The sequence below is a fragment of the Hippocampus comes genome, unplaced genomic scaffold, assembly GCF_001891065.2.
Source record: "Hippocampus comes isolate QL1 unplaced genomic scaffold, H_comes_QL1_v1.1 scaffold322, whole genome shotgun sequence".
In the NCBI taxonomy this organism is placed as follows: Eukaryota; Metazoa; Chordata; class Actinopteri; order Syngnathiformes; family Syngnathidae; genus Hippocampus; species Hippocampus comes.
Genome location: NW_017805137.1, coordinates 989,916 through 1,011,274, shown reverse-complemented (window position 1 = coordinate 1,011,274; position 21,359 = coordinate 989,916). Strand labels below are relative to the sequence as shown.

Here is a 21,359-nt window from a genome sequence, read left to right as displayed (position 1 = left end):
AGCAAATCAAGCATGTCAACTTCCATGATGTTTGCTGAAGACTGAACCAAAAATTCAAATTGTCATATCTAATCCAAAATAACAATGTTTTAACAAGCCATTATTCTCGCTTCTGGTTTCAAAACAAGCTATCCATCAATTTTTTTGTTCGCTGTGTATGTAATATGTGGAGGGGGTCAAACCTTTAGATGGTTTTAACAAGATTCACAGTCATAATGGCCCTCTGAGGGGAAACCGTACCGACAATGTGGCCGGCAACAAAAATGAGTTTGACACCCCTGATTTAAACCAACCAAGATGCCCCAAACTGTACAAGCGCTTGAACTTTTAATTCGGAGCACAAAAACATTTCCAGTAAAGGACACAAATGAAATTGCATTAGGTTATAGTTACATGTATGTAATATTATGTACTGTAAATGCTTTACAAATAGACCAGTTCCATTGTAATTCAATGCAGATTTCATTTGTGGAATAACTGGCATCCAAAAAAGGATATGATATAGTAACTAATAAAGATGTATTACTTTATAAATGTTAGAAGTCCAGTATAGGTCAGTTTTCATCTTTATTTGCCTGGTCATACACTAGTGCTGAATCAAGGCCTGGACAGTTGGTATTGTAGCATCCTCTATCCTTGTTAAATGCCACGATGTTTAAGTCTTGTTCACACCACCTGATGAAGCAATGTAAAGAATTCAATTTTTTTTTTTTTTACTTTATTTTTACCCCCCCTTTTTTTTTTTTTTTTTTTTTTACCTGAGAGCTGCATAGACGTCAGCTGGAGATGCTCCTTTCCAACTTGCATGATCAATAAGAAGGGCACCTATGATTAAGGAGAAGGGTGTGTGCAGTTAGAGGACGTCAATTTAATCTCTTCAATTGTACTATATGTTTGCATTTATCATCTACCCGTGTAGATGCGAGCCAAGCTGTATGCTAAGTCTCTGGCTGCTAGTTCGAGATAGCCCGGCACTTTGGTGGCTGCCTCCTGGACAAAGCCTTCTAGATCAGAGAGAGCCCCGTCTACTGCTCTAATAGCTGGGTCCAGAGAGGAGACACTTGAAGCTGCTGCAAGCAGGGACCACACACACACACACACACACACACACACACACACACACACACACACACACACACACACACACACACACAGTATCACTCGATAATTCCCGTTTGACGACAGTTGGTGGACCCGCTTGACGTGTTTTTCCAACAGGCATTTACTTTGACATGAGTGAAATAAGCACAGAGAACCATTCCTGAGCTCCGATTCACACAGCGCAGCACGTCCAGGGACAAAACATTTGTTGTACCTTCCCATATGCTCAGCACCTAACACACAAAAAAAACACACATACACAAAATGTGTCATCTATATGCAGAGGGTTACGTTTTAAACCTCATGACTTTGTTCCCCTCCTATTTTTTCCCTGGATACAGCTTTGAATATATATAACAAATTATTAGCCTAATAACATAGTTGACAAAGTTATATTTGAAGGCTTTGGGAAAAAAAAAGCAAGTAATTGGGTGTTTTTATTCACCTGGTGACAATGACATGTTAATGACTTCGGAAATTGTGCTACTGGGCGACTGTTAAACATGATGTCATAAAAATGCCAAAAGACAATAACCATTTTCAGTATGAAAAAGTAACAGGATTAGTTTTATGTGGGCAAGAAAATCTGGGTCATCGTTCACCTGTGCATCCCGAAGTAGTCCTGGCAGCCCGGTGTCCTCGATGTAGCCCTGCCCGCCAAAGCTCTCCAAACCCTCGGACACCACAGCGACCGCCTGAAATTAAAAACGAGCTCAGAGTCCAGACTCAGTTGGACAACCTTTGGCTAGTCCTAAGCACTTGTGCTCGCCTGTTTGGCAGTGTAGAGTTTGACAACAGGTGTGAGGAGACGTAAGAGGTGTGTATCAAACTGGGTGGCGATGCCGCTCTCCTCTCGTCCCAAAAGGCGGCAGACATCCATCACCAGAAGGAACGCTCCACGACTCTCCACCTGCGTACGTCACAGGCATATAGCCATTGCATACAAAGTGAATACGGAGAGTCGACACACCCCAGCCCTCAATTTTGTGCACTTAGCAGTTTGTCGCTCTATTACTTAAGTCCATGTATTTGCATTCGTTCATGAGTAGAGCTGACACATCCAATATGGTGGATGCACGGACGCATCACAGAAACAGCTTACCTCCATCCTGGCAAGGGTCTGCATGTGCAGCGGGTGCTCTTTAAGAAGCTTTCCGAAAGCCGTGCGGCGAGTGGCATAGTCACGTGCTAACTGGACCACCCTGTGCGCACATGAGCATCATTAATCTGCTCAACTGGAGCAAAAGGGAGTAAATTTGGACAGGAAGTCATTTAAGTGCTTGAGTTGTATTGTGCCTTCTCATTGCTGCTGCTGCAGCGATGCTGTTGTGGATCCTGGTTATAGTTAGCATGTTCGTTATGGCGGCCACACCCCTTCCTTCTTCTGACAGCTGGACATAAAGCAGAGTGAATAAACACAACAAATGGTATATGGATTTCGAAAATTCAAAAATGTATACCCAGCAGCCATTTCATCGTCCTCCTGCACTCAATTAACAATATAGTTGTCATATTGAGAGGTGTGTCTCATATTTAGCAATGTTAAAATATTGGAAACACCTCTCCGTACGATGCAGTACAGTGAAGAGCAAGCACTACGACCGACAACCAGCATGAACATACTGGTAAAATGAGTACCTTTGACTGTGTTCATTAAAACTCCATATTATAGTTTAGTACAACATTTCAGTTACAGGTCCGGTATAGGATGAAGGATGACTATAGATTACACAGTTGTCGGGAACTGACCCTGTGTGCCCGGAGGCCGTCCAGCAATAACTCGGCCGTGGGCATCTGTCTGGTGCCCAGCTTGTCCTTCAGCCTCTGAACCTCAATCCCTCTCAGACAGCCATCTTGGTCTCGACTAACCTCTGCGTAGAACAGTGACAAACCTCGGCTGCCCTTGAGGAACACAAAAGTCTCAGGGAAATCTCATTCTCTGACACACACACACACAGTTTAAGCAGTACCGGTGTGGTTGCTCCTGCTCTGTCACACACTCTGGCCAGTGTAAGAGTCATGTCTGCATCACTGGCAGAGGTGAACCACTTGAAGCCAAATAGTTTATAGCAACCATCTGTTTGCGGGACAGCCACTGTTTCCGTGCCAGTGGCTGAAAAGACATACACGCGTGGAATAAGTCACGACACAGATGTGAGTTTTGCATCAGTTTATAATCATGTACAGTATTATAACTACAACTCACCTACATCTGAGCCTCCTTGTCTTTCTGTCATCCACTGTCCTGATGTCCAGAAATGTTCAGGCTGGCGGCTGGTTAGTCGATTGTAGGCTTCTTCTACGGGCCAAGAAATGCCTATCGACTAAACAGAAACACACACACGCTTGACTTGCTTGGAGCTGGTGTTTCCTGATCTTTATTGGGCCAAAGCACATTACGTTGGAAACATCTCATACCATGCCATCAAACAAATGTGACGACAAAAATGTATAATATAAATAAATAAAACTGACATAATGATAGTTGATAAAAGTCAAATGTAACCACATATTGGAGGCAGGATCTGTCAACTAATGGCCAAGTATTTAATTGTTCTCCTTGTCATTATTTGTCACTGGCATTGATAGATGAGCAAAGATACATGACAGGTATTGGTGGTGAATAAATAATTTTCGGACCAATTTCGTGCAATTGCGTAATTTCCAACAGCACACGTGGTGATGTCTCACACGAATGTGCCGTGGCAAAAATAACTGGAATCAGTTCTCTAAATGGTGGATTTTTAGATGATCAATTTATTGCATGCAAGTAACTGACAGATTGACACATTAACAATGTAGTCATCATTAGCCATCAATTCTTATCTCAATGAATAACAAGGGGTTTGTCTACATGTTTCTGTGACAATATATGCGTGATGTCGACCTGTAGCTAGCCAAGTGTTTTTGGCTTGAGGAGAAGGCCAAGCCACGCGCAGCAACAGGTGAGTTGCCGAATGAAATTCGTATGTCAGCTACATTGATTTAAATTTTCTTCTATTTCTGAATGCGAATGTTCGCTGCTGGAGGAACATCACCGATTCCCATCATCCGCTGCTGTGGTGGGCCCAGAACGAGGGGAGGTTTCTCTTGTCTATTGTAAAGATGAGACATTATTCACCTGAATGACTTTGGCAGCCCCGTCAGTCATGGCCAGAGGACAAGTGTAGAGGCCAGAGGAGGGGGAGAAAATGTACAACTTGCTCATCTGATAGACCCGGCTGGAACAAAAACACACTTACATCAATTCCTTTTGTCAATGACAACCATACTTATTCAGTGGTATTTGTGTGTGTGGGGGGGGGGGGGGGGGGGGGGGGGGGGTAAAAACCTCCACTCTCCAAATGGCCTCTCATAAGCGATGCTGACCAATCCCTCCTGCGCGGACAACTCTTTCATGCGTTTCCACGCTGGGGAAGTCAGGATGTGGTCCACTCTGCGTCCCCAAGGGTCAAAGTGCGCCAACCGAGGGGGAGTGATCTCACACTCCCTGCCCCACCCGTCCACCTCCGTCGCCACACGCTTGCCGAAGGCACACAAGTCTGGGAACACTGCCTAAGAAATGAACACGCGAATGTGGAACAGACTAAATCACCTTGTATATGTAGTTGTTACCTCACACATTACATGCATGACGCAGTGCAGTAAAAGGAAAAATAAATGCAAGGAAGTTCACTACGACATCGGAACTTTACTTGGGTTAATCAGAGGCACTTTACATGGAGGCAGGTATGTGCTGACTCACATTCAACATGAGTTTGAATCTCCATCCATCCATCCATCAATTTTCGGATCCGCTTTATCCTCACAAGGGTCACAGGGGGTGCTGGAGCCTATCCCAGCTGTCTTCGGGCATTAAGCGGTGAACACCCTGGACCGGTTGCCAACCAATTGCAAGGCACATAGAGACGAACAACCATTCGCGCTCACACTCACACCTAGGGACAATTTAGAGTGTTCAATCAGCCTGCCATGCATGTTTTTTGGAATGTGGGAGGAAACCAGAGTACCCAGAGAAAATCCACGCAGGCGTGGGGAGAACATGCAAACCCCACACAAGGAGGTACCTCTGTACTGTGTGGTCGACGCGCTAACCACTGGACCACCGGGCCGGCGAGTTTGAATCTGATTGGTTAATTCAGAACACAGTCACATCCCCAGGATAGAGCTATACTTTACGTATTCAAACAACAATTAGCAAAATCATCAGGCTCCAACAATAACACGGTTGCCGCGAATAAAACTTTTGAATGAAATTGAATCAATGGAAAAAAAACATCCCAACAATGTTGAAAAATGATACTATTTAGCAAGATTATAGGAACAAAGTTACAAACAAAATACATATTGTAGTTTATATATTCTGTATGTATTGTCTATTGGAAGTGAAGTCAACCCCGAGTGTAAATACTTTTAAATACAGGTTAAAAACTGTGTTTTTCTTATAACTGAAGGTCTTTTAAACATTTTTAAATCAAGTTCACTGTCTGTCTTTTAGTGTGTTTAAATGTAAATGTACTTCATTTTTGGAATTTTGGTAACATGCTTTTGTTTTTTCTGATTTGCTTCTGAATGTTGTGTTTGTAAATTATTTTAGGTGTTGTGATTTTGCTTGTGTGAAGCACATTGAGTTGTCTTGTGTATGAAATGTGCTATATAAATAAAGCTGCATTGCTTTACCTTGGGGGCCAAAACAATAAATGCTTCCTCTGAAATTTCTGTCTGACAGCGATTTCAACATTCACTTAGTCTTCATGTTCCTCGCTCACCTCATGAGGAAGGTGTCTCCTCAAGTATCCCCTCAATAAGGCATCCTCCTGAAAAGGGTTCTTGAGTACAGGTCGGCCCTGAAAGAAAGATCCCAGCTTGGCTGCAGAAAAGGGCAACGCTGCCGCCGTTTCCCAGAGTTGCTCATCCTCGGATGGTCTCCTGCCTGCTTCAATGCTTCTGACACATCTGATGTGGATGGGGGGACAGGTGACACCACGGAGCACCTTCCAGCCACTGCAGCCACCAGCCTGGCAGTGCCTTAGGGCTGACATGGCTCTATGTCTAGGCAGTGTCCACTATCTAAAAGGAGGTGGGTGTGAGGGGACACAAAAATACTTTATTCCATTTACGAAATTGTAGGCTTAGAACAGAAAATATTTGGTAACTTCAGTAAAGTTCTCGACTTGCACTGCAGTTCCGTTCCGAATTTGTATGCACGTGAGAATACACAATATAAAACTAGCAAATGGAAAACAATAGCATGGAGGGAAATAAGCATGCCCTCTTCTTCTGGTGTGATTCTGTATTCTTATGCTGTGGAAACTAGTTTATTGCTCGCAGCTTGTAAATATAACGACAATTAAAAATGTTACACAACTACTTGTCATTTTTCATTCCGTTTTTTCTTGATTCATTCGAAAAATGTTGCCCATGCAGCTCAACAAAACAACTAAAAATCCCAAGTGTCTGCTGTTAAAATCTGTACAATAGATAGAATTCAAATCGGGGTTAAAGTTCATTTATTGCCTTTCTTGGCTTCGACTAAGAGGAACATGCTGTATTTTTAAATTTTTAATGCAAAGATAATGCAACCTAGTATTATTAGCTCCTCTGCCGATAGTTAGCCGATCTTCACAAGCACCGGGCTAACAATTTACGTTTCAGTTTCAGTACTGGTTTTTGTAGGAGGTATTTAAGTCGACGGACACCTCACGGTGAATGTAAATGTTATCATGTGACGTTTATGTCTTGATGTGAGCGTGAAGTCACGCGGAAAAAAGAAGACGCTGGTGAAAAGAGGCGACCTTACCGAGCAACGGAGCTGCTTTGTTTATGTTCACCAAATGTTCGCTTCCAAAATAAAAGCAGAATGCTGTCATTGACTAAGTCAGTGGTTCTTCAGCTTTTTACACCTAGTAGCATCTAAAACATATTTCCGCTCTAAAGCGCCACGGTCATGGCCAACATTAAAACAGGGGGCTTCATAAAAAACGGGGTTTTATTTACAATAATAATTATAACAAAATCATATTGTCACTATAGCAATTTCAATATATTGTGTTTATATGCGAATACGAATATATACAGACAATGAGCCAATTAAAATGTAATGTACATAAGTTATAAAAGCTGAATAAAAAGTCTAATTAAAAAATTAAAAGACAAACGCTTATTAAGATCTAATGCAAATGTATTTAATTTAAAAGTTAGCTGTATTGTAGGCAGTAATTTATTTCAGAGGGTGCCCGCGAACCGTTAGCGGTACCTGTCGCACTTTTAGAACCGATGCTGCATCCACATTGAACATAAGCGTGAGTATTGTGTAAGAGTTGAATGACGTGGTTCATGTGTTGTTACAAATTGTTTGACAGTTGGTACCTGCTTGAATCTGAAAGTCTAAAGTCTATTTTTCTGTTGGCCATGAAGTGGTGTTTTCGTGTTTTGAGAACAGTTTATACATCTAGGACAGTATATTCTTAGATTGGATCGAGTTTATTTTCAGCAGTAAAGGGGTCAGTTTAAGAAAATTGTGGTGATTTTTTTTAAAGTCTCATTTAGCTGTAGTTATTGAAATTGATATATCATGCCATGTTTTATGTCTGTTTTAGAAGGTATCAGGTCATGATCGCACTGAAAAGGTCCTTCGTGTATGTTGGCTCTATTTCAATTATACTTGACAATTTTCAGAAGACTCCTGGAAGTGGAAAAAGGATACAAAATTCTTTTAACCACATTTTTTAAAATTGCACTTGGCCACATCATGGTTGCGGGCCTACCCCAACTGATTAATTTGCATGTCGGAATGTTGGAGGAAACTGAAATACGTTATCCACAAAAATAGGGAGAACACATGCACGCCACAGCACAGTCAGACCTGAGATATGAATCCTTATCAGAACCATGAGGCAGGTGTACAAACCATAAGCACGTCGTCATTTTATATGAACTAAATTGGATTACCGTACTTGTTTCTCTTAACCTTGTTTACTTTTGCATAACAAATGGGAGCGTGTAGAATGTTGCACCGGTTTTATTGTTTAAGTAAAGCTTTTTCAAAAATACAGAACCATTTCTTCCGATTTAACACGAAGACTGAATCATGCAGTTTAATAAAAAGTTTTGTTGACATGGTAAAATATGTTCAAACGGAAAAACACAAGACCATGAGTAGGAACAATCTACTTAAGCATTAAATGGATTTTTTTTTTCTTCAATAACAAATAGAACAGGCGTTGACATTTATACTGATAAAACCCAGTATGAATTTCTTAGTGTGATATACTCGGTTTTCTAGTCAAGCTGGACAGGATGGGGCAGTATAATGACCAACACCGATGTTTTTGAGTATACAAAAATAATAGTTAACGTTTACAGAGAGATCGTAGTAGAGTGGGGTCCAGTCAAAACAAACTCTTAAAATACTTCGTATTAATGTCTCACCTGACAACGGCGCAAAATAGAGACCTGCATTTTTTTGTTTTTGTCACTGTCTTAGTTGACAAGATAGGGACCCTAAACTGTATTCCACCTCCAAAGTTTAAAGATAGTTTGGCTTCAGAACTGACGAACAAATATGGTAGAAGCAGGTTCGTAAAAAGACAAACAAAATCAACACGCTGGAGGGCTGCCAATAATGTAAAAACAGAAATAAAAGAAACACCGGCATTGAGTGTATGTTTACTGCTAAATGAAAAAGGGGCTCATGTTTAACGATGATGATCCCCCTGGTATTCATATGGGACTCTTAACTAGAAGTGCCCAGGAGATTATCAGTTACATGGCTGTCAGTTGTTTTATGTGCATGTTCTTTTTCCTTCTTGTAGATCTCTGCTGTCCATCCCATTTAATCTCCTTTGGTGAGAAGGTCCTCAATGTACGCATCAAGTTCATCATCTGTGTTTATGTCGATGTCCTAAGGGGTTGGGGGAGAGCAATTATTCCCAAGACCATGAATAAATAAAATACATATTCTAATAGTGAGCTGTCCAACCTCTTGAACTTTTTGTAGAAGTGAAACAATGTTGGTTCGGAGTTTTTGTAGTTTCTCATCTGCTTCCTTCAGTTTCATCTCTGTGCTGTTGCTTTTCTCCTCCACAGCTTTGGCCTTAGCGTCCGCTCTGCTCTGGTACGAGTTGCACAGTGACTGGAGACCTGATTCGTACTGGTGGAAATACTCTTTCTTGAAGTAGACAGGAGAATCACAAAAACATACATCACCACTTGGGTAGCGCAATTCTAGTTCACTACCACAGGGACATCTCAATAAATATACAGTGGAACTTCGATTTAACGGACCCAGATTTAACAGACTTTGGATATAATGAACAGAAAATATTGTCCAGTCCACTCAAAGTGCCCCTTGTACAGTCATTTTCAGTCTTTTAGTCCCCGAATGGGCCACTGGAGTTGAATGGCGCTGTGGTGTAGTCACCAGACAGAGACTGGTCCAGGTATTTTCAGCTTGTGCCACTGATGTCGCAGATATACAGTGCCGACTATATCAGGCTAACAGACGTGTCTACATAGTGGCCATGTCAAAGGCAATAGAAAGTATGGACATTAGCTTAGCATCGCTGTGGGTGCACTGCTCAGGAAGGGTTAATTTACTTATTCAGATCTATTGTAACTGTTGTTTACGAAAAGTAGTGATTCAGTTTAATGGTCAATAGACTTTCCCTCCTATTAGTCCGCTAAAATGAGATTCCACTGTAGTTGGCTGACATGGCTCAAGCTGGTTGTCAAAAAAAGAAGCATAGTGTGACTGTGTGCACTGTGCAGTGTACAATTGCTTTCATCGTACCAGAGGAAAGGCCACCAACTCTTCTGCCGTCATGCTGTTTACATCATCCTTAGGAATCTGAAAAGCAGGAGGGAAGAAGTAACGCAGCATTGTCCTGAAAAAAAGAGTAGCATACGTGCCAGTTACATACCTTTCCAACAGCTGACAATCAAAGTATGTTTAAGTGCGAGCAGTTTTAGAGGAAATTAGAAACGTACTTTTAATCCTGTCAGTTTTTTTTTAAAGCACAATGAATATTTTTTTTTTTCAAACCCAATATGCCAACTACAGATAAACATCACAACTATAAGTAGCGACGTTATGTTCTTTGGCAAGTTTATCGGAGCCCACTCACCTCAACATGGTGACCAGGCTCTCGGTCACCTCTCGACTGGTGCCAGGTTGTGTGGTGTCTGGCTCCATGGCTGCAGACAGTCGCTCAGTCTCCTGCTGAGTGTCAGGCGTCTGGGAGATGGGAGACGGCGGCCGCATCAGGCGGACTTCATCGCTACCCTTAAACACCCTTCGAGGACAGACACAATCCATCGATTCCATGGAATACAAACAAATTGCATTTATCAGAGATGAACACCGGACAAAGAAGTTTCACCATCTGTCCTTAGGGGTGTCTCGAGGGACATAGTCAAACTTGACTTTCCAGCGAACGCTCTGCTTATTGGTCTCCACAGCGATGACTTTTCCTGTGAACCACTCCTTATTGACACGGACTTCAACTAGCAGTCCCTTATCTTCAGAAAAAAAAAAAAAGAAACACAATTTTGAGCCAGGACTGTGCATTAAATCAACAATTAAAGCATGAGCATTTCAGTCTGTGGAGCAACCTTATGAAGATATTAAAGAGGAAGTCAAGTCAAAAATGTTCTTCCCCACTTACCTAAACATAGCCTTCCTATTAATATCAAGTTTGTGGAATGGAGATTAAGCAGCAGAATCCACCCGTTTTTGACCATCTCAGGGGGCGGCCATTTTGCCACTTGCTGTCGACTGACATCACAGTTGCTCAGGTCGTGACCAATCATGACTCAGCTAGCTAACGTCACGTGACCAAACTCAGAAATTTGGGTTGTTATCTGAGCAACTGTCATTTCCGGTTGACAGCAAGTGTGAAAACGGTCACCCCCAGACATGGGTAAAAACAGGTGGATTTCGCTGCTCAAGTCATGTTCCACAAACACAATTATTAATGAAAGTATGGTGTTTAGACTAGTGGGGTCCCATAGAAAATAGTGTTGGAAATATTTTTTTTACTTCACTTCACCTTTAAACATTCAAGAGAAACAGTTTAACATTAAGTATAAGAAAACGTGAAAACCCCCCAAAAATGGTAAATACGGATACAATTTAGTGAAGTCAATTTAGAATTGAAATACAGAGATGAGATGACATTATGAATGGCGAATGAATGGCATGTATATGATTTGAGTCTATTGATGACAATGTCGAGAAATAAGAAACATGCTCCGCTCAATCTGATACCTTTCTGAGCATTCTTAATATCCAGGTCCTGCTGTGGTGCCTTCTCTGGCGCTTTGCCTGGCCCTTTGTCTGGCGCTTTCTCTGATGCCTTCTCGGGTGCCTTCTCTGGTGCCTGTAGAGACAAAACTCTCATAACTAGAAACAGAGCAAGACAGTTGAATCGAAAGGAAAGAGATGTACACACATGTTCAATCCTTGTTAGTGAAAAAGGTGAAAGATCAGTTTCTGACTGAAAGAACGTTCATTGCAAAGCACAGAATACAATATTGCATCCATTCCAAGAGGGTGTTATAATATAGACATAGCGGTTCCATTTTAAGTCTTGATTATTAGAGATTGGAAAGAGCAGATGCAAGCCAGTTTTAGGAGTAATACAAAGAGCGAGGGACGGGTCAAGCTACCTTGGGCTTAGCAACAGAGGCCTGGCGTGAAGGAGTAGCTACTCCTTTCTTTCCAAGCTGTAAGTGTTTGTTAACCTGTTAGGTCAACAGCAGATGGGCTTCGTTTGAGGTTCGATGACTTAACCAGCAAGTCAACAACTGAGAAAGTTCTCTTTGCTAACTCGCTTCAAATTAAAGGTGATAAAGTGCTGCTGGGGGAGTTTAAGCAACAAGCAACAGTTTTATGATTTGAAAAAAGAAAACAAAAAGTGAACAGCCGGTGCAGTTAAGCATGCATGTGCACGTCTGCTTTGGCCACTGCTTATTTTCACGCTTTTAAAATTTACCTCATCTAACTTGCCACGTTTGGCAACCGGGGCCTTCTCCACCACTTTGCCACGGTTGCCAGCTGCAGCAGCCATCTTTGACTTCTTTGTCTGGGGTTCTTCTTCTTCACTCTCCCCAGTTTCTTCTTCTTCCTCATCCTCATCTTCTTCCTCCTCCTCCTCCTCTTCCTCACTGTCCTCCTCCACGATTATTCTCTTCCGTTGTCCAGCAGCAGGTTTGGCTGATGCTTTAGTGAGTGACTAAGAAAGAAACAAGATGCAGAATTGTTACTATGAGAGTATGCTTCTGCAATCAAAATTGAAGGCTATTAGCATATCTTAACCTATTGAGGGCAGTGCATGACGAATCTTACCCTTGAAGTGCGGCTTGGTTGGGGTGTTTTGGAATAAGTTTTGGCTGTGGGCTTTGCTGCGGGTGACTTTGCTGTAGCTTTGGACCTGGATGGTTCAACCTTAGGTGGAGCAGGAGGAGGGGCAGGTGTCCGGGTGGGCCGCTGAGAGGGGAAGCGGGGTGGGGGAGTACTCTGTGGCATCTTGAGGTGAGCTGGCAGCGGGGGTGATCGGGGGCGCGTGACAGACCTCTCGGAAGACCGACTTGCCTTTGATGACAAAGTGGGCAAAACATTCCCCAAAAAAATATCAACACTAGCAACAGATGACAAGCCATCATTGACCAAGAATGAACATTACCATCGTCCAAGAGTTAAGAAATACCTGTTTGTTTCAGAAAGTTTACAAGCTTGATGGAGATGTTTAAAAATAAATGCATGGAACAAACTTGAAATTAATGGTTGTAGATGACCACTTGTCCCCGACACCATATCGTCAAATCTTCAAATTGCTAATGTTAGACTATATTATGTACTCTGGCACGTGCAGTGTACTGGTACTTGCTGCTGCCTTTGCACAGAGGAAGTATTTTCTATTCCCGGCTGGGGTCCCAGTACTCCAGTCAATGCAATCCCAAAACCCAAATTAAAAAAAATAAATACACACAAGTGACTCCATCCCTGATAGGACAAACATAAAGTCACAACATTGTAATTATTGTACATGTGCCGTTACATGACTCTTGGCCTAATGCTTTATATTAGAGTATATGTTTTACTTCCTTGACATTAAGGAAAAAATACTTTTTTTTGTTTGGATATACAAACATCAACCCATTTTTGATACTGCCTATTTTGATCAGAATATTCGGTGAGCAGGAATCTAGTCCATCCACACAGGAAGGCTGTGAGCCCCCGAGCCTTAGAACTGTGAGGCAGATGGGCCAAAAAAACTAACAGGCTGCCTCCACAAATATTTGTGTAAAAATTCAGTATCGAGGCGAGACGACTGTTTGCAATTTGTGTCATTACCAATGGCTCAGTTGTTTTACAACACTTTAAACAAAAGGAGTGATTATTGCAGTGAATGTATGACAAAAGTTATCTAAAGGGAAAAAAACATGACCTAACCAAAAGATGTTGTCCTTGGTAGTTTTATCTAAAGGGGTCCTTCAATTGTAATAAAAACAATAATATGTATATTAGTAACATTTAACAGGACTTAAGAATTTAAATATGATAAGAGGCATTCCAATGAGGGCATGTTTACCTTAGCTGAGCTTTCTGCTGAAGGTTTCATGCTCACATCCATTGGCAGCTTCTTTATATCTGCCGCAGATTTTATAGTAGTGGTTTTCTGAGGAGGAGATACAAATATGTGAAGTGGCAATGCAAGGCAACAAAGTGAGGCCACGAGGAATAAATAAGCTACCTGCAAGGCCTCCAGTTTATCCTGCTGCTGTTTGATTTTTTCTGCAAGCTCTTTCTGTTTGTCTTCGGCTGTCTGCTTTTCTTTTTTCAGGACTCCGCATGGCAAATTGGGTTTCTTTTCAGCAGCGTCACATCTGTGGTGCATTGAAGAAATTCACAAACCAAGTGTCACCGAGCTAACCCAGCTTTGCAAAACAAATACTGCCCACTTTATTAGGTTCAGTTGCACATTGAGCTAAAAAAATTGAATTTTTTTTAAAAAAAATACAGACGTGCAGTCATGCTGTTACACATCATTAGAACCTACAACCACAAACATTCTAATATGAATACTGATGATGATAATCAAAACATACGCAGAGGGGCGAATAAACGTGTTTATCTTTTGTTATCGGACCTCATTGGGTTGTACAGGTTAAAGGTATTTCCATGTTGTGGCCAGTGAGTCCATAAAAGATTTTACTTAATATCTGTGCGTGTGCGTACCTGTCCTGGGTGCTATCTGGGTTCATAAGACACACCCAGCTGTCTGGGTAGCGTTTGTCGACAGCATCCATCTGGAAAGGCAGCGTTCTCCATTTTAAGCATTTATCTAAAAAGGCAACCCATAAAAGCGGCATGAGCATAGTTTTGGAGTGCCGACTGTGTGTGCACGTTTGGGACCTACCGCACTGAATGGTAATGGGGATCTCCATGGCACGGCGTCTCTTATATCTTGCCTCCGATGACGGAGGTGCGGACCAGCTGGCAGACAAGTATCCAAACTCATCCCAGAACTTCACTATGCCTTTTTGAGCTGTATCATACAAAAACATACTCAACAATTGATATGGAAGGCACGAAGACACCATTGAACAATTTTAGTCAGAAAACCCAACGGGAATGCTTTCTGAACCACGTCATGCAGAAAAATACCCAGCATTCCATATCTCTGGCATTGGGCCGAAACCTCAAGTCCCAATTTGGAAAATTTCATATTTTTTTCAAAAATCCATACTATTGGTCAATCCAAACGTGTGGGTGTTATTTTACTAATTATGGTGCAAGCTAAAGTGGTGAAAATCACTTACGATGTTGATGGTTGAATTAACATGCTGTTTTTGGGGTCCCCAAAAAGTGACCATTTTGAAGGTACCGGGATTCGACCTGACACCAGCGACATGGAAACAAACTCAACTTGGAACATTCTTACGCACAAGATCCATTTCCTAAGTGAAAACCTTGTTCGTTGCAACTGCAACTACAACATTTACTTACTATTTTTCTCTAGCTCAAATATTACTCTATCACCGCATCTCCCACTTTTGATGACTGACTTGATGAGGTAACCTGCATTAAATGGGTTAACATTAAACCATGAGAGAGTCACTTTGCATTTAATTTGGTGCAGCACTGAAAGTGCTTCAAGATGAGCAGCAATCTAAAATTTATGAAGGCGCTGAACATTTGCCATGTAGAAATTGTGCAGGGTTTTAGCACAGGAGTCTTCCAGGATTACAATAAAATGGAATAAAGTAAGTCTTCATTTGTCCCATAATGGGGAAATTCCAGTAGGTATAGTCAGATGAAATGAATCTCAATCGAGAAACATACACGAAGTCTATTCATGTATGGCTTGTTTATAACAGCCCTCCAATATGGCCGCCGGTAGTGCATTGTGGGTAATTGCTAAAAGGACGGAGCCCTCTATACAAAGACAGTGATGGTCGAGTGCCCCTTACCAATGTTGGTGTCCTTCCAGTACTGAGCCAGATGTTCCCCCATGGACTTCAGCAAATGTCGATACTCTTTAGCGTCTGCAAAGTCTTGCTTGTTGTGAGTAGGCTCGAGAACTAAATATGGGACATCCACCACGCCAACAACACCCCCACAGGCCCTGTGTTGAAAAAAAAAAAAAAAAAAACACAAACAACGTAATTGTATACCCCGTCAACCATCAACATCACATCACAGTCAGTGTGCACAATACTCACATTCCTCCATCCAGCTGAGGACCTGTCTTTTCATACATCTTGATAAGACGCGAGCAGTTGTATACAAACATCCCATCCAGGTCTCTCTGTTCAATGTTCACGCCGAATATGAAGTTCAGCTCCTTGGGCTCCTTTAATGCTCTGAGAGATATGAGAGAAAAAGAACTTAGGACTGTGCTACTGTTCTTTGATTTTTTTTTTATTTTATTTTGGTTGGGGGGTGGGGGGGGGCATAAAGCATCCTCTTGTCTAGAAAAAAGATACTTCTATTGCTATCATGTATTGTACTTCTGTTTGGACTCTAGAATTCGTTTCTTCATGTCGGCATCCCGTCTAAGCATCATGGCTGAATCCTGGACCTTTCTCAGGATTGTCTGAAACACAGAAGGGCATGTGGGGAGCAAGTGTTATCAGATGATGAACCTGTGGAGCCAAAGTGAACCAGAAGAGTGATCTGATTTCACTTACTCGAGAATCTTTTGACACATCATCTCCAAGTCTCGCCTCCATGGCTAAACGCTTGCTTTCTGCCTCTCTGGCTTTCTCCTCCGCTTCAATTGGTGACGGAAAATTAACCAAGTCAACACAAGAGCCCGCAGAAGGAGCAAAATGATGGGCACCAACTCACCAATCTTAGCAAGGTGATCTGCTTTCTTGACTTCCTGCTCAGCACGCGTTTTGAAACGTGTCGATGAGTACTTATAAACCCTGTGAACAGAGCAAGAAAACAGCTGAGAACCAGTCACTTGTCACAAGGTTGTTAAAAGTATCGTATTTACACGACCAAAAGGCTCCCTTAAAACTCTTACATTTTCTCCAAAATGGACGGGACGCCTAATAATCTCCCAACCAATCCCTACATTCCTACATACCGGCTTGGGCTACGGCAAGTTGTGAGGGACAAGCATACTTTGCATTTTGAAATACAAAAAGAAGATTGCTGACAAAGAGATCCAGCCCAACCACGTCACCAGCATAGACGAGGTGTCGCACATTTTCGACACCCAGCTGAACCAAACTGTAGAGAAGTGGACCAGCAGGGCAGTGATAGGCTCAGCGGGGCGTGTGAAGTCGGCTTTTACTGTTGTGCTTGGTTGCCATGGTAATGGACAGAAACGATCAAAGTGAAGATGCGAGCGGAGTGGGAGTCATGGCAAACACAGTTTTACTAAGACTAGGAGGCAGCGTCAGGCGAGTTAAGCCACAATTTGTGAATGGATTCTGGATGCTAACTTGTTCGCTTGCACTGTTGTTTGAGCTTTCGCAAAAGCCTGACTAATTTTTGAGGCACCGCATGGCAGCGAGACTGACTCTGACAATGACGCAAGGGAACCTGCCGCATTTGATTGGTAATGTGCACAGCTGTTCATTTCAGATAAAAAAGATGAGGACTTTGATGGATTTGAGGATGAGGATTGATCAAAAAATAACGTGTGTACATTGTTAAATACTTCAATAAAATACAACCAAACTCAAGTTTTGTTTATGCTGCCTTTTTAAAAACATAAACTAGCGTGCATGCATGCTACTGCATTTTTTTAAGCTAGCGGAGATTTTACCATGCCCGTGTCCTATTATCCAATGCGTCTTGTGGATATGTTAAATACAGAAATAGCACCCGTATCTGACACTACGCCTTTTAATATGGTGAGCTGTATGGTCGTGAAAATACGGTATGTGTGTTACATTACCGTGGTTTATAAAGACAGCAGGACAACCTCTTGGTCCTCACTTTATGCCCTTGGATAAAAATCCTCATGCGAGGGTCGATGTACAACACAGCAGCGTATGCTCTGAATGACCTCCTCTCTGGTTTCCTGTAAGCAAAGGGCGGACAAACTCGTGGTCTGACATTGTCTTTCATCCAACCATCTTCTATTGTTTGTCCTTTCAAGGTCACGGGTGAGTAGAAGCCAATTACAGGTGACTAAGGGCAAGAAACGGAGTACACCTTAGATTGGATGCCAGTCAAACACAGGGTACAGATAGATACAGAATCAATTGTCCCGGGGGGGATGTCTTGTCATCTAATGATTAGATTGTGATTCTTAAATTGTGCATAACTCTTTGAAAAAAATTGTTGTTTTTTTTCTTATCGTCACATTTTCTGGTTTACCTAATTTTGAGGTTTGCATCATAGAGATAACACAAACGCTACACAAAATGGTTTGAGCCAAGACTCAAACCCACAACCAGCTGACTATGAGACGATGGTGTTGGCCACATGCCCCACCAGCCTGCTTTCTGTTTGATTACGTAAATTGCACTGGACTCACACTCCTTCGGCAAGCATTCCAGCCATCAGTATGTCCTGATGATCAGACTCTACATCCAGCTCTGGTTCTCTGTTGTCCATCAGCTTCAGATTATAGACAATCACCAGTGTACCTTGACACATAACACAAATGTTACAATCACAACATGTCACGGCTAATGAGAAATCATGCAAGCAAGCATGCTCAGGTAGTTAAATTGGATATAGTCACTAAGTAAGTTCAAGTCATGACGAAGATTAAACTGTGTAGTTGAATGACCAATTGGAATGCTTTTTTAATGGCATGATTTTAACTACGACCTATGTCAGCTATGGACAGGTCTGCACAAGTTCAAGCTGAGAGGAGCATAATTGCTTGCATGTATCCTTTGGTTAAAGGAAAACCACTGACACATGTACAAGTATGCCCTAAAAACGTTTTAAACATTAACTCAACATCAAGTGAAAAGTAAATTCTTCTGGGATTCCATGTCGAATAATAGTTGTTTGTGGTGCTTTGTGTGGTGTTGTGTGGGTATACGCATGTACTAACCACTGATACTTTCAATTTTGCTGAACTGCTCCATCAACTCTTGTTCAGTTTTAAAAGGTGAGTATTTGTATATCAGCTCGGTCTCAATGGCGTATTTCTCTGGGTCGGATGTCAGCGGCTCTTTAGTTACCAAATCCCATGACGGGAGAGGCACTATGACCTGAGAAGACAATTCAGAATAAATTTTAGAGGTCAGACCATCTTAAGGTCGCATAATAGAAAAATACAAAATAAATAGGATACATCAAGAATGGAAATACACTACCAATCATATATATTTGGATTTTTTTCACACTTCAGCCCCTGGGTAACTACACGTAGATGTCATTTAATGAAATAGACATATTCACTGGCCTGACCTCATCAAGACCTTCCTCTTCATGGAAAGTCCTTGACAAAAAAAGACAGGTTAAACTGTTGCCTTTTTTTGTAAACAGGATGAAGTCTTTCCCAATTCGCATGGATCCCCTATCAACAGACACATACAACAAATGGTATATTCATCAAAGCTTGCATAATACACGCGATTCCATGGTGAAAGATTCTTCGGATCGTACGATTTAAGTCCATTTCCATATTGGCCAATCTGTGTGGACTCAGGAGATCGTTTGCTTGACTTTCCAAACTGGATCACATGGGTTGCCTCGTCTAACAAAAATGAAATGAATTTCAACACACTTATAATGTCAAAACTTGTCTGGAACACAAATACTGATTCCACATTTTTTTAAATGAACTTAATACAAGCATTGAGGTCAGTGATACTAAAATGCCACATACTTGGCTCCATTCCAATGCCATCATCAAGAAAACACAGCATGTAGCCGCCCCGCAGATCTGGCCTTTTCTCTGTCAACATTTTATGAAGTGGAAAGTTAAGTTAAAAGCAAAGGGGATGCTTCAGTGTATTCGACGCTGAAATTTACCTGTGTAAATGTCAATTCGGGTGGCATTGGCGTCTCTGTGGAATGTAAACCCTCACTTGTTTATAAAATAAACATTTATAGGTCTTCATGATAGATGTATAAAATCAACACAGTACCTTGAATTGTCCACAAGCTCAGCCAAGGCTCCGAATAAGAACTCGTGTGTTGTCCTAAAGCCAAATGTCATTCAAATTAGTGCAAAATAAATCAATTTAAAAAGGATTATACAGTGCAGTATTCATACCATCTGCTTTGCAACACTACAAGTTAAATGAAACCTCTAATAACATTGCACCCTCTTACCAGTCACGCCATTCCGAATACACAATTGCTATTTAAGTCAAGTGCACATACAATATGATCCATCCAATGGGGCTGGAGTCGTCGACCACAAATATATTAACCGCAACCCATTCCAGATTCTATTATTTTGACAAATTCACTCTTAACAGACCTCAGACTACAGAATAATCTAATAGGATAATTGAGTCTTTTGTCAGTCATCCTGGGTTGAGAATGGGTAAAAACAGTCTGATTATCTTGGTGTGTATAATGCCGAGGCATTATATAAACCAATTTCCAATCCACAAGCTCTACTTTTTGAAATAATGACGTGATCACCAGACGTTCAACTGTACTTTTGTTGTTGTAGGGGAATTTTGATCATGTTCAAAATTTTAAAGCAGAGTGACTGTTCATGTTTTGAAACAATTCCCTATTAACCACTCAAGCTACACTTACGAGTTTGTATGCAGGTATTCAAAGGTAAGCTGAGCCCGGCTCAGGTTGCTGTAGCTCGAGTAGGCCATGACCTCTCAACTAGCCTCTCGGTGACGACAGATAGTTACTCCACAGCTTTAGGTCCTGCAGCAGAAAAGAATCTGAATAAACACATTTTGTTCATGTACTGACATTTAACATACTCCCTATGTTAAGAAACTGCCACGCATTATGTGTTAGCCACATCGAGCAGTGTGTAAGCATTTGCGACGAAAATGGAGGGAAATTATTGTTATGGTTAATGTTACAGCACCACATGACTGATGCGCGTGAATGCTGTTGAAGTTTGTGACCAAATCCCATGTATTACCAAGGCATTCATGATGTGAATGTTTCGGACGTCAAACACGGGGCAAAAACGGATACACACACGTAATGTTGGGCTAGCATGTGAGCTGGCGTTAGCTTGGTTGTACATTGTTTACGAAGTAGCAGTAGCCGCGTAGCTAACGTTAGCTTTACAAATGGGGTTTTAGAATATTCCATATGACTGTCACTGTCTTCCGGTTGTGTCAAACTGTAAAGGCGCGACAAACAAACTTCTAGCACGTTTAGCTTCCTTTTAGCCAATGTAAAGCGTTCAATGCCGAGTAAGTAGGAATAGTTCGGACTTACCGTACGATTAGAAGTTGGCTTGGCTTCCTCCTGGCCTGCAAAGCCACGCCTCTATTCTTCTTCTTCACATTAGGTTGGAGTAAATGAGCACGAGTGACTGCGACTGCGCACTTTGCTGCCATCTACAGCTTTGGAGTTGAAGAGCCAAGAAGTCCTATGTAAAATAGTTATTGAACATAACTGTTATGTTCATTATTTTGTCAACCGGTTAGCGCCTCTGTAGCTTCATCCCACATCCATATTATTTTAGGTTCAATGTAGTTTTGAATGTGCTCTTTTGATTGGGTGAGCTTATGTATGTTATGAGGGAATTGTTGGTACAGTATACATCAGCCAGCATTAGCATTTAATTTATTTATTATACTCATTATAATCCCTCAAGGGAAAATTAAATTTACACTCT

General features: G+C 41.6%; 2 protein-coding genes across 3 annotated transcripts; both read right to left on the bottom strand.

Moving 5' to 3' along the window:
- Positions 1-305: 305 nt before the first annotated feature.
- Positions 306-6,994, bottom strand: LOC109514111 (acyl-CoA dehydrogenase family member 11). The gene is made up of 15 exons (XM_019866928.1): positions 6,902-6,994; positions 5,871-6,171; positions 4,433-4,656; positions 4,223-4,322; positions 3,308-3,425; positions 3,072-3,214; positions 2,851-3,003; positions 2,398-2,492; positions 2,204-2,303; positions 1,871-2,011; positions 1,704-1,796; positions 1,227-1,334; positions 912-1,083; positions 759-825; positions 306-675 (listed from the first exon to the last, which is right to left on the bottom strand). The coding sequence occupies exons 2-15, from the start codon at positions 6,141-6,143 to the stop codon at positions 555-557; spliced, it is 1,908 nt and encodes a 635-aa protein (XP_019722487.1). The 5' UTR covers positions 6,144-6,171; positions 6,902-6,994; the 3' UTR covers positions 306-554.
- Positions 6,995-8,104: 1,110 nt separating this feature from the next.
- Positions 8,105-21,042, bottom strand: morc2 (MORC family CW-type zinc finger 2). Of its 2 annotated transcripts, XM_019866911.1 has the most exons (28): positions 20,957-21,042; positions 20,303-20,425; positions 19,678-19,731; positions 19,562-19,596; positions 19,416-19,484; positions 19,193-19,283; positions 18,995-19,103; positions 18,636-18,795; positions 18,105-18,216; positions 17,520-17,645; positions 16,457-16,536; positions 16,297-16,379; positions 16,117-16,202; positions 15,829-15,969; positions 15,577-15,731; positions 14,523-14,651; positions 14,342-14,447; positions 13,857-13,989; positions 13,695-13,781; positions 12,449-12,694; positions 12,096-12,335; positions 11,770-11,844; positions 11,369-11,480; positions 10,482-10,620; positions 10,227-10,394; positions 9,893-9,986; positions 9,083-9,271; positions 8,105-9,004 (listed from the first exon to the last, which is right to left on the bottom strand). In XM_019866911.1, the coding sequence occupies exons 2-28, from the start codon at positions 20,368-20,370 to the stop codon at positions 8,936-8,938; spliced, it is 3,156 nt and encodes a 1,051-aa protein (XP_019722470.1). In that variant the 5' UTR covers positions 20,371-20,425; positions 20,957-21,042; the 3' UTR covers positions 8,105-8,935. The 2 variants fall into 2 exon arrangements, with proteins under 2 accessions (XP_019722470.1, XP_019722471.1); XM_019866912.1 differs by lacking the exon at positions 11,770-11,844.
- Between the last annotated feature and the right edge of the window lie 317 nt (positions 21,043-21,359).

What these genes read in the sequence shown, in the direction of transcription:
- LOC109514111 (XM_019866928.1), bottom strand. Translation starts at nt 6,143, where the DNA reads ATGTCAGCCCTAAGGCACTGCCAGGCTGGTGGCTGCAGTGGCTGGAAG. An exon ending in ACGGCCTCCGGGCACACAGG is followed by an intron (nt 2,493 to 2,850) that starts GTCAGTTCCCGA and finishes CTTTATGTCCAG; the next exon opens with CTGTCAGAAGAAGGAAGGGG. An exon ending in AACTCTACACTGCCAAACAG is followed by an intron (nt 1,797 to 1,870) that starts GCGAGCACAAGT and finishes TTTTAATTTCAG; the next exon opens with GCGGTCGCTGTGGTGTCCGA.
- morc2 (XM_019866911.1), bottom strand. Translation starts at nt 20,370, where the DNA reads ATGGCCTACTCGAGCTACAGCAACCTGAGCCGGGCTCAGCTTACCTTT. An exon ending in ATAAACTGGAGGCCTTGCAG is followed by an intron (nt 13,782 to 13,856) that starts GTAGCTTATTTA and finishes TCTCCTCCTCAG; the next exon opens with AAAACCACTACTATAAAATC. An exon ending in TTCTACAAAAAGTTCAAGAG is followed by an intron (nt 9,005 to 9,082) that starts GTTGGACAGCTC and finishes CCAACCCCTTAG; the next exon opens with GACATCGACATAAACACAGA.